At 35.3% G+C, this 11,770-nt stretch overlaps 1 protein-coding gene across 1 annotated transcript; it reads left to right on the top strand.

The window, feature by feature from the left end:
- The first annotated feature begins 2,060 nt into the window (after nt 1–2,060).
- Nucleotides 2,061–8,301, top strand: LOC114084579 (guanine nucleotide-binding protein G(T) subunit gamma-T1). The gene is made up of 3 exons (XM_027925631.2): nt 2,061–2,093; nt 5,421–5,526; nt 8,173–8,301. The coding sequence occupies exons 2-3, from the start codon at nt 5,431–5,433 to the stop codon at nt 8,299–8,301; spliced, it is 225 nt and encodes a 74-aa protein (XP_027781432.1). The 5' UTR covers nt 2,061–2,093; nt 5,421–5,430.
- Nucleotides 8,302–11,770: the final 3,469 nt, after the last annotated feature.

The following is an 11,770-nucleotide window of genomic DNA, read 5'->3' as shown; positions in this document are numbered from 1 at the left end:
TGAACTCATGGAGTTATATATATTTGGTTTTTCTCATGTACTGAGCTCATTATTTCTTGTTCACATAGTCTCATTTTAGGTCAGTAGAAGCTACCTAATGTTACACTCCTGTTAGTGGCACAACTCATTAGCTTTTGACAACTTCCTTGATTTTTGGAGTAATATAACCCAGGCTCCTATATTATTTGGCCCAGATCTGTATTAACAGATGTCTCTGAAAAGCACTGGTTCTCTTCACTGAGATATAATATTGGGAGACCAAACTCTGGGTGGTAGGCATATACTTGCTGCTATCAATATGTCAAAACTTCAAACTTTTCAATGGAAGGATTGGAAAAACATTTTTAAGAGAAAAAAAAATGTTTGTACTATTTTTTGTTTTTATTCCCCCTCTCCTACTGCCAACCATCTAGAATTGTGTCTAGCACATAAGAGATGCTCACTATATATTTGTGGGATGAATGAACAAAATGTTAGCTGTTAATCTTTTATAGTCCTAAGTAAAATATTAGGATGAAAAAGAATAGTGTAAGGTAAGTTACATACATATGATTTCAAATTTAATATAGTGGATTTTTTTCTGAAAAATTGTGTCAAACTGAATGTTTACAAATTAGATAATATTTGGAATATACAGGCAACATTTCTATTTCAAGGAACTGGTGATTAATCCTCTGTATAAAACAAAGGAATTTTGAGCACTAACTTGAATGACTTGTCCTTAATCTAGGCCCTCATAAGTTAAATATTTTATTTATCAGGTTTTTTTTGATGCACACTTAAAAACAGAAAACAGGCAGCCTTTGAACCTTATCCTAGCTCATGTTAATTCTAAAATAAATTCACAAGAAACATAAAGGAAACTTTGAAAGATATTACAGACCCTTAACCCATTTTATATAATTCTATCCTCCCAAAATGTTCAAAATGAATTTTAAAAAAAGAAACCACTAATGCTGATGGAACAAAGGAAGCCCCAGGCCTCTGTCAATAGCCACCATGACTTGATTGCATTGCTAAGTGCATCTGCCTTTCTTTTCTACATTTGGTCAATATGAACTTTTTTTTAAAGAAAATTAATGTACGGAGGTTGTTTGCATAAAAAAATATTATGTGTTTACAAAAAGTGCATAATGAACTATGCTGTTTAGCTTCCATTTCTTTATGAGAAACTGCCCACTTGGCAATCCTTTAGACAGATATTGTTGGCCATATTTGGCTAGTAAGACCCCATCCTGGTATTTAAGACCAAGAAGATTCAAGACAATGTGTGTTCTAGCTCGCTCTCTCTCTTCTAGGGCTATATGATCACAAATCTCATCTAATCCAGAGTCAGGCTGTTTAAGAAATATTTTATAGTGGCCCATCTAAAACCATCAATATGGTGCTTGGATTGTAATTAAGGAGTTTTTTTTTTAATTCAGCAAATTATAAAGAATGAAAATGGGTTTTAATATGAAAATATTCATCATGACTATATATAAAAAAGTGGTCAAATGCTTCTAATGTGTAGAATCACCAAGGATACAGCAGCTAAGAATACCAACTGACACATATACCAAGCTATGTGGGCAGTTAATGATATGATTTTCTGGAAACAACGTAAACAACTTTCTCCAAATAATTATTGGTGCATGATCTCTACTCTATTTAGTAAATATTTTCATTATTGTAAAATTCAGTGTGTATAACACCATGAAATACATTTTATGTTTTTATCTAAAATGAAGTTAGATTTAAGGTCAAATAATATAAATTTTTTACTATGTAGATGTTTGACATGATATTTGACAGTCATGTTGGCTTTGAAAGAGTTCAACTTATGCATTAAGGTCTTGGGAAATGCAAGATATCTGACATCCAGCATTCACACCCACAAAATCTATTAAAAACCACAACAAATAATCTGACTTATTTTCAAAAATCTCCTGTAGGGGGCAGTATTGCTCCCATTGAGAACTTCTATGAATGGAGTACAATTCTGAGATTCTTCCTCCCACTCCTCTCTGCTTTGCTTTTTCAGCACCTTGGATTCTCTAATTGTAGTGCAAGATGAAAGAAAAGGTAAAAAGGCAAAGTCTCCTTCTTCACAGGTATGTTTTCCTGTGGGTGGGCTTATTGGGCTATGGATCTTTGGGTTGATTGAAGATGATTAGTAGTTGGGCCAGTAATGTTATCTAGCTCCTCTTAAGACTTCCCATGGAGAAGTGAACTAACCTGAAAGCTTAAAATACAAGGGAATGGGGTAGGATTTAGTTCCATTTATTGCCAACTCTGAATTTTGTATGTTATTCTATAGAATTGTTTGAAAAACAATTCCTCTCCTGTAACACTAATTTGAGAGAAGTGCACTGGAAGTGAAAACACCCCCAAACAGAAATCAAATACCTGGTGTGGTAAGCTCAGCTTTACTGCCTCTTAATGGGTGATGTTGAACACTTAAAGATGCTAGGCCACGTTTGCCTCATTTGAAAAACAGGACAGAGAGTAAAGGAGACAAAGTCATATATGAATTCTTTGATCCCTTGACTCTAATATAACTGTAAATATTAGGAATCTCCATGCAGACAATGTACAATGTCCTCCCTTGTGTGGCTGGGTGTCCTCGAAGGAGTGAAAATTGTGATCTACTCTTTTTTTCTTTTAATACAAGAACTGTGGCATCGATTTTGGTGAGCTTTCTAGAGTCTTCCTCAAAACGAAGTGATTTTTTAAAAAATGATTATATGTTATTAAACATGGTAAATCACAGAATTTTAGAGTTGAGACATCACTTGTTAATACATGAAGTCAGATAATTTGCAAGTTTTTCTATATCTAGGTGAATTTTATGACATAGGTTAAGTAAACTTACCACCACTTGCTGATTCTCTTCTGTATACCAGACAAGATCCAGAACATTGGGTAGTGGTGAGGACACAAACTTATGAAATGTATGGTGTCTCTACTAACAGTTAACTATTTTAGACTGGGTTTCCTAGAAGCCAAGTCTAAGACAGGGATTCTTACCCAGATGGTTTATTGAGGGTAAGCTCTCAGGTGGAAATCTCTGAAGAAGTGAGGAAAACTGGATGGGGCAGAAATTAGTCAAAAATGTAATTTCAGAAATCAAGTATCATCCTGAAATTCTGGAACTCTGGTAATTTCTTAACTACAACTAAGATTTTCAACCAAGAAACAAAGTCCAAAGCTGCTAGATTCAGCCAGCCATTTGCTACACTTAGATCACCCTCAGGGATAGGTAAGGACAGAGTCTTCCAGGTGTTACAGGTGAAATTGTTCCCGTCAGTCAAGAGCCAATTTGCACAGAACGTCTGCCCATGACAGTTAATACCTGTAGCTGCTAGAGAATGGGTACCTCAACCTAGAAAAGAGGTTTCTGTTTTTTAAAGAATAGAATATCTTCAAGGTGGGCCTGGTAGTGCACACCTCTAATCCCAGTAACTCTGGAGGCTGAGGCAAGAGGATCAGGAGTTTGAGGCCAGATTTAGCAATTTAATGAAAAACCTCAGCAGCTTGGGAGACCATGTCTCAGAATAAACAAATAAATAAATAAATAGGGATAAAGATGTAGCTCAGTGGTTAAGTGCACCTGGGTTCAATGCCCAGTACAAAACCAAAACAAAACAAAACAAACTTCAACCTAGTATTGCTCCTATTTTCCAGTAAACCAAGGCATGGCCAGGTTAGATAATTTGGTCAAGGCCACACAGCTAGCAAGTGAAAGATGTGGGGTTTTTTTTTTGTTTGTTTGTTTGTTTGTTTTTGCATCATATAGTATACCTTCCTGGAATAGAGAAAAATAAATCTTAAGTACTGTCCCAGATTTGCTAAGTCAAAAGCTCTTTGATTGGGCTCATGTTTAATAAGATATGTGCTCTCATTAAGGAATTAAAAATACATTCTGAAAATAATACACTATTTTTACTATACACCAAAGAAATTCTTAAACACACTGCAGTGTGAAGTATGAGAAGTTTTTCAATGTGGAGAAAAGTTGTGCAAAGGACAAAATAAGCATATAAAACTAGCAGAAATACTTGTGAGGTTTTATATATAGCCTGAAATTGGGTAAGAAGGAAGAATAAATTTGAGAATGGGCTGTCAAATATCAGACAATTATTGCACAGGAAGAAATGATCTCTTTATTGTCAGATTGTTTCTTAAAGAATATAACACCCAAAACACAATGATATATGAAACACTGGGTTCAGTGCCCAAAGAGTATTCTTGTCTGTCTACTGGCCTTTGCTGCATGACAGTTAACCCCCCAAATACCCTAAATTACCTCTTTCCTAAAGAGGAAAAGAATATTATAAGACTGGGAAGGGAAACAATATTTCCTTAAAGGTTCTGGAAGTGAAAACATTGTATTAATACAAGGAAATAAGTTCATGCCTATATATTATTAGCAGAGTATTTTCATGCAGACATTCAATGTCATGTTCTCTGAAATGACATATGATCTGAATATGTGTACTTTCAAAAAAGCACTTCCTTATAAAAATTAAACTAAAGAGACAAAATAGAAAAAGAGAAGACCAGAGAAGGAAAAAATTGAATTCATTGGCTACAATGAAATTCTTTCCAGGCAATTTCATAGGAGTACTAGGCTAGAAAGCATCTTCCCCATTACGTGTTGGTTTAATTGAGGAAAAGAGATCTCTAACAAGTCAGAAGAGTCTGTTCTTCTCATGTGATGTGCATTGGTAGATCAGACTCCCTGTGTTCTCTTTAACCTGTTACATCTGCTCATCAGCATTATGCAATTCATTATAACATCTACATACAAATTCCAGGTATTGTGTGGAGAAACACTTTTAAGTAATATACTATTTTTTTTTTCTGATCAAGAAGGTTGTTTGTTTACTCTATTTTTATTTTGTTGGTTCACATTTCAGTCCATTACCTATAATAAATTTATACTGACACTTTTTAGATACTTTTCCTTTAATACCAGATTAAATACTCTAGCAATTTAGGGGATTAATGGGTAGTCCTCAAAATGACCTTAAACTCAGTTAAATGGTATAAATTATGGAGTGGAGGGCTTGACACCAGAGTTGAGGGTTGAAAACCTAAAGTTCGCAAAGTGCAAAAGACCAGGGGAAAAGAGGAGACTTAAATTTTTTGGTTATATGCTAACTAAACTGACACCTCCTACAAACTACTGGCAGGTGTGAGAGTCAAACGCTTGCTTTAATCATATTAGTGAAGATTATAGTGAAGCTTTGAAACCCCAAGGCTAGTGTGCAGTGCTAGAGTTGTTCAGAGAGAGCTCGCAAGAAATTCACTGTCTTAAGAAATTTAAAATAAAAACCAAGAGCAGTTTGCTTAGTAAGTTAAGAGCCGAGGGAAGAGCTAAGACTGGATTGAAGTCCAGAAATTCAGCTGTTTGAGTTAACACTCTATTTTTACAGCAGGCAAAAGATGCCAGTGATCAATATTGAGGACCTGTCAGAAAAGGACAAATTGAAGATGGAGGTTAACCAACTCAAGAAAGAATTGGCACTGGAAAGGGTACTGGTAAGTTGCAACTCTCCTTAGAATTTTATTTTAAGCAAGAGGTGCTCTGGAAATCCCAGGTTATAAAACATTGACTGTTGTTGCTGTTTATCTATTATATACCCAAGCGACTCAATGTGCTTAAAAATGAATTATTCATGTAAAAATTCATTAGAGATTAAGAAAGTTAAACACGAAGATTATGTCTCTGATTTAGACTCTAGGTCAAGGGTTGAAAAACTATTGTCCCTAGGCCAAGATCAGCCCTTCCTTAACCTGTTTTTTGTATGACCACTAAGCTAAAAAACATTTTCACATTTTAAAAGAGTGGCTAAAAATAAAGAAAGTAAGAAGGAGAGATAAAGGAGAAAGGAAGAGAGGAAGTAAGGAACACGAGAAGAGAAGGATGAAGGGAGAGAGGAAAAGAAGGGGAAAGAGACTAGATTTTAGTGAAGCATTAAAATGAAACAATGCATGTAGACATTTTGTTTGTACTTTTCTAAATTCTCTTTACATGCAATATTTTGATGTTGTCGAAGTCTTTAAATCATGACCTCATCCTCTCCAGCACTGTCCTGGGCAGTAATGAATGAGTACATTCTATTCTTCTTTTGCAACTAAGGATGACTTCTGGCACAAAAACTCACTGGTTTCTTCCAAAAGCATCTGAGAGCTCTTGGAAAATGGTTACCAAGAGTTCTCTGCCACTAGAAGGGGCAGACATGGCAAACTAATTAATTGTCCACCAAACAAATAGTGACTAAAGCTTGGAAAATGTAGATCTGTACTTTAGATTTCTTCATTTTAGGAAAGTTAGCAGAATTCAAACTCCTCCACAAATGATAGCAGCATATCTTACATTTTTGAAGAATACATCATTTTATCAAGACAAAGTGCAAAGGGGGTTTATATTCTTTTCATACCTTGCTCAAAATTCTTAGTCCCAATCAAAATTAGGTTTTTAGCTTATCTGATGCATATAATTGCCTCAAAGTCCCCTGTTGCCCTTTCATACAGACAAAACATGTTTTTATGTAAAGATAAAATTGAATCCACAGCTAGTACAAAAGCTTGGAAAACACACTCTTTGACTTAAAGTTCTTATCTTTCTATTTTGAGGAAAATAAAGTTTTGGTGTTTCTTTTTCTCCATTACTCAACATCTCCCAGCTATTTGAAGTCAAAGTGATCTAATATCGGACTGTAAGAACTTTCTCTCTCTCCTTCTTGCTCTAGAGATAAACACACACCTACCCCCCACACACACATATTCACACACAAACATCCACATTTGTCTTAGTCTGTTGAGGCTGCTGGAACAGAATATCATGTACTAAGGATGAGTTCTGGTACAAAAACTCACTCAATGGGTGGCTCATAAACAACAGAAATTTATTTCTCACAGTTCTGCAACAATGGTAATTCCAAGATCAAGGGCCTACTCCCTGTTCATACACTACAATGAATATCTTTTCTTTTCACTGTGTTCTTACCTGGCCAAAGAGGCAAGGGAGCTCTCTGGGGTCTCTTTTATAAGGACACTAATAGCTCATTCATGAGGGCTCTACCTTCATGATCTAATCACTCTCATAAGACTCCATTTTCTAATACTATCACATCAAGGCTTAGGATTTCAACATATAAATTTGGGGAGACACAAATATTCAGACACACACACATACATACACATATACCAATATAAATATAAATATATATATATATATATATATATATATATATATATATATGACATAAAGATTTTACTTGAAAAAAATCAATGAATTGTTTAATAATTTAAGAAATGGTCACTGAATAAACTTCCAAAAATGAAGTATTTCTGTGTTACTGTCATGAATAACATTAATTGAAAACAAAATAAATTGAAGCTAAAAGCATGAATAAGTGGATCCCATACCGACTAGTACTACACACATTTGTAGTTACATGTGTATACAACATTGCCTCTCTCCTCTCTTTCTGGCTGAGTCCATTAAAACACTAAAGCCTGTTTTTTGTGGTTGTTGTTTTTGTTGTTTTATTTTTTCATTAAGCTGTGATAATAATGTTACAGGTGAGTTGGGGGCAAACTCATAAACATGACTCAGCTCAGTACATACTTATTTATTGAGCACTAACTAAATGCACATTCTGCTATGAATGCCTGGGATACATTAAACAAACCAGCCAAAGTTTCCAACTCCACAGAGCTCATGTAGAGCACTGTCATGGTCAGTCCTTGTAGACGAGTTTAAAATGAAGTACACATATGTATTTCTGCGAATCCAGGATGGTGATAAGCTTGGAATTTAAAATTACTCATTCCCTTCTATCTTTACTAGTCACTTTTGGGAATGAGGAAGAAGATTTAATTAATATTCACTTGTGCTCCAGTTGTGTTCGATCCCTGGATCTTGTCTCCTTTGAAGCTGAAGGCAGGTTCTGCTGGGAACCATCCCTGGAATGTGGCCAGTGTCTGTAAATATTCAGGAGGACGAGTTGGGGGCAGCTCTTTCTTCTTCTATGTAAAAAGCACATATGCATCTGCAGAAAACAGAAAGAATCATTTGTAAAGATACAACATGAAAGTTTACTGTAATAAATAAATTCTCAAAATCTACAGTATTCTGTTTTATACCATATGAGTTGTCTCTTTCTCCTTCCTCTTAAGGTGTCCAAATGTTGTGAAGCAGTAAGGGATTATGTTGAAGAAAGATCTGGGGAAGATCCACTAGTAAAAGGTATCCCAGAAGACAAAAATCCCTTCAAAGAGCTCAAAGGAGGCTGTGTAATTTCATAAAGAAAAAAAAAAGTCTTTAGAATATCTGTAATTGTAAAGAAAATGTGATTTTTTTCTCATGTATAATCAAACATGCACATGAATGTTTAAATTTATAAATGTAAACTTTAATAAAAACTGGGATTAACAACAGATGATTTTATGTTTTTCTTAAGATAGTTAGCACAGGGTTTAACACATAATTGACAATAAATATTGATGAAATCTTCTTTAAAAACAGTTACAATTGTTTTTTAACTAATCTCTTAGTATTGGAAGTTATGAGCAGACAGTAAATGTTTTGTTTCTTCACTTTCCTTTCAATACTCATAATATTCTACTTTGAAATGTTACAAGTTAGACATGTTTTTCTCAACCTTTCTCTTGGTCACAGAATTAGGAAGTCTATTGTTTTGACACACTGATGACCTATCTTGGCAGGATATGTGCTGCAAGGGTTTTGTTCTTGATGATTTTTGTTTCCCTTTCTCCTTACCCCAAGTCAATGGAGATGGTTTTAATGTAACCTCTTTCTCCATTCTTACCCAACTCTACTTCTCACCAGTAATGTGATTTCCCCCCAGAATGCTAACTGGATTAAGGGTTCAGTCTGTGGTCACTGAAGCATAGTGAATTTAACTAGCAACAGGATAAAAGTTATTAGAATGGACTTAGAAACCAGAGGGTTCTGGTTCTGCCACTTTCTTGCCTAACTGACTTTGGATGTTCCTTAATTCTTTCTAAATCTTTGTTTGCTTTAGTCAGCTTTTGTGTTGCTGCGACTAAAATACCCAATGTGAACAACTTAGAGGAGGAAAAGGTTATTCTGGTTTATAGTTGCAGGGGTCTTAAACTCCATTGCTTTGGGCCCAAGATGAGGCAGAACATCGTGGGAGAAGGGCCCAGAAGAGAAAAGCTCCTCAGCTCTTGGTGGGGTCAGAAAGCAGACGTGGGGGCTACAGAGAACAACCCTTCCAGAGCATACCCCCAGTGACCCACCTCTTCTAGTCATGCCCCTCACCTGCCTATGACCACCATCTAGTTTGAATCATCCATTCAAACTAGGATAATTAGGTTACAGCCCTTATAACCTAGTCATTTACTTCTGAATAACCTGACTAACAGGAACTTTTTGGGGACACCTCATGCCCAAACCATAATGCAATTCTTCTACTGGAAATTGAAGATGATAATGGTTCTAACTACTCTTTCTTATGGGATTTAAATAATATACTAGAACAACTATAACATGTAGCATATTTCCTGGCCCACAGTGAGACCCAATAAATGTTAACTAGTATTGTTTCTACGAAAGAAACAAGGTAACATTTCAGAATTCTTTAAGGTATATGCTACTTCATCCCATCCCCATGAAAACCCTCACCAGTAATCTCCTTTACAGAAAGAAAGGTGAAGGCAAATGATAGAAAATTTGCTATTCCTAACTTTCCTCTGCTTCTGTAACAAATGACAAATATCATTACTTCAACTCAGAAATTTTTGTTGTGTTTCTCTCTTACTGCCTCCCAATTGCAATGCTATTCTGGATGCTTCTTCGGTCATCCAAATACTCAAATTTTAATTGGCTGTCATCTTTTAAAAACAAGATAAATACCATCCATTATTTAGTCTGGAAGGGAGTCTGAAGGTTTTCCCAAATTTGGCTCTCAAAGACTCTTGTCCAACCCCTTCATTTTGAAATGGAGAAAATAATGCCTCAAAGATGAGAATTGGCTAAATTCTCAGGTCAAGACTGTGTTTCTGGCTAAATAGCAGTACACTCCACCACATATCTTCATGAAATGTGCTTTGGGTGTTAAGGGATTCCAGGATAAACCATGGATTCTCTTATCTCTGTTTTCCTGAGAATAACTCTTCTATTTAAATTCCTCCCACCCACCACTAGCACTTCCTATCTTGCTCCCTCCCCCTTTATTTTCCTTCATAGCACCCATCACCATCTAGCATTCTATGTATTTTATTTAATTGTGGTCTGCCTCTAAGAGTTTCCCATCTGGAATTTAGTGTTTAGAGAAGTGTTTCATGTATTCCTTTTTTCTGATGAAAATAAACACAAATTCAATGCTGTTGAATTCAGTAACATCTAAAGTGTAGTCCTAACCAATTTAATCTCTAGTTTTCATCTTTCAACTGGAGGTAGATTTGGGAGCCTGATGATTCTCAGTTAAAACACTCTTTTCTACTTTATTGAGGACTTTGGATAAGCAACTTCAACTCTATGAAACTCCTTTTTTTTCTTCTTTCATGTATAAAATGAGGCATTATCTATACTTGGATATCTGAAACCCTTTAGATCAGAAACTGGCATATAGAAAAAGCCTCAATAAATGTCCTTCATTATTATAAGCCCAGTAGACTTCTGGTAGTGAACACACAGTCCCTGACATGATCCTGTATTTCCCCATTTGAAACGTGGCCATACTGACCCCTCCACCTGAAAGGTCTCTTTACTCCATCTCACTTCAGTCTTTGAAATTATTCTCTTCTTCTGAGATTGGATGTTCATCACTCTCTCAAGAGTATTTTGTGTGTCTCTTAAGTCACTTAACATTACATTATTTTCTGTTATTATGATTTGTATGGTTGTCTTAATTTCAATGTTGTATTGTACATTTCCCAAGCCTGAAGCCCTCTTCATCTTTGAAACTGCCATACTAGCTAACAAACTGTCTCTACAATTTAATTGACCTCATAAATATTTAATTCAGTTAAAAACAGGCAAGCTCAGTACTTGTGCATTGCTTATACTGAAGAATTCAAAATTCTTATGGCTTAATTAATGATTAAATCAACAGTAGGTTGAAATTCTTATTGCTAAAAAACAGATTGTCAGCAGAATTTTGAGTAAGAGAGAAATCATAGGAAGGAAGTATAGAGAAAGACTGTCCATTAAATCATGACTCCCAGAGATTGCACAGCTATCACCGCCAAAGACTATTTTGTTCAGAAGTTGTTATTTCAGGGCCACTGGTTACTGGGTTAAATGGAATGAGGTAAGACTCCAAGGAAACCAAAAATACGCCTGGCACAACCATAGCAATTGGCTCTTCAACAAAACTTTCTGGTATCATTAGTTAGAACAAGCTATAAATATTACAATATATCATTTAAACTACTTGAAGTTTGCGATTACTTTGTACATACTTGCACATGTAGGTGAGTTCAAGTTCAACTCAACAAATAAACAAAAAATGCCCTCCTGTTATTTTTATTTGGACTGATTTGATTTGGGCCAGATTTCAAAACAAAACTTAACTCAAACTTCCTAAATTCCTAAAAGAATGTTTTTAACATGAAGAAAATAGTCAACTAAACAATGAGAATGAACAATTATCTATGATGGGAAGTAAGGTCTTGTAGGAAAAAACTGATCAATCATTTTGGTATTGTAAGTTATAAGTAGTTGTTGAAGTAACAGGAGCATCAGACCCAGATCATCCTGTGACCTGACATCATCTCTACCCAGAAA

This window comes from Marmota flaviventris, chromosome 1, assembly GCF_047511675.1.
Source record: "Marmota flaviventris isolate mMarFla1 chromosome 1, mMarFla1.hap1, whole genome shotgun sequence".
NCBI classification, from domain to species: domain Eukaryota; kingdom Metazoa; phylum Chordata; class Mammalia; order Rodentia; family Sciuridae; genus Marmota; species Marmota flaviventris.
Note: the sequence above shows the minus strand (reverse complement) of the source record. Positions and strands in the feature narration are given on the sequence as shown.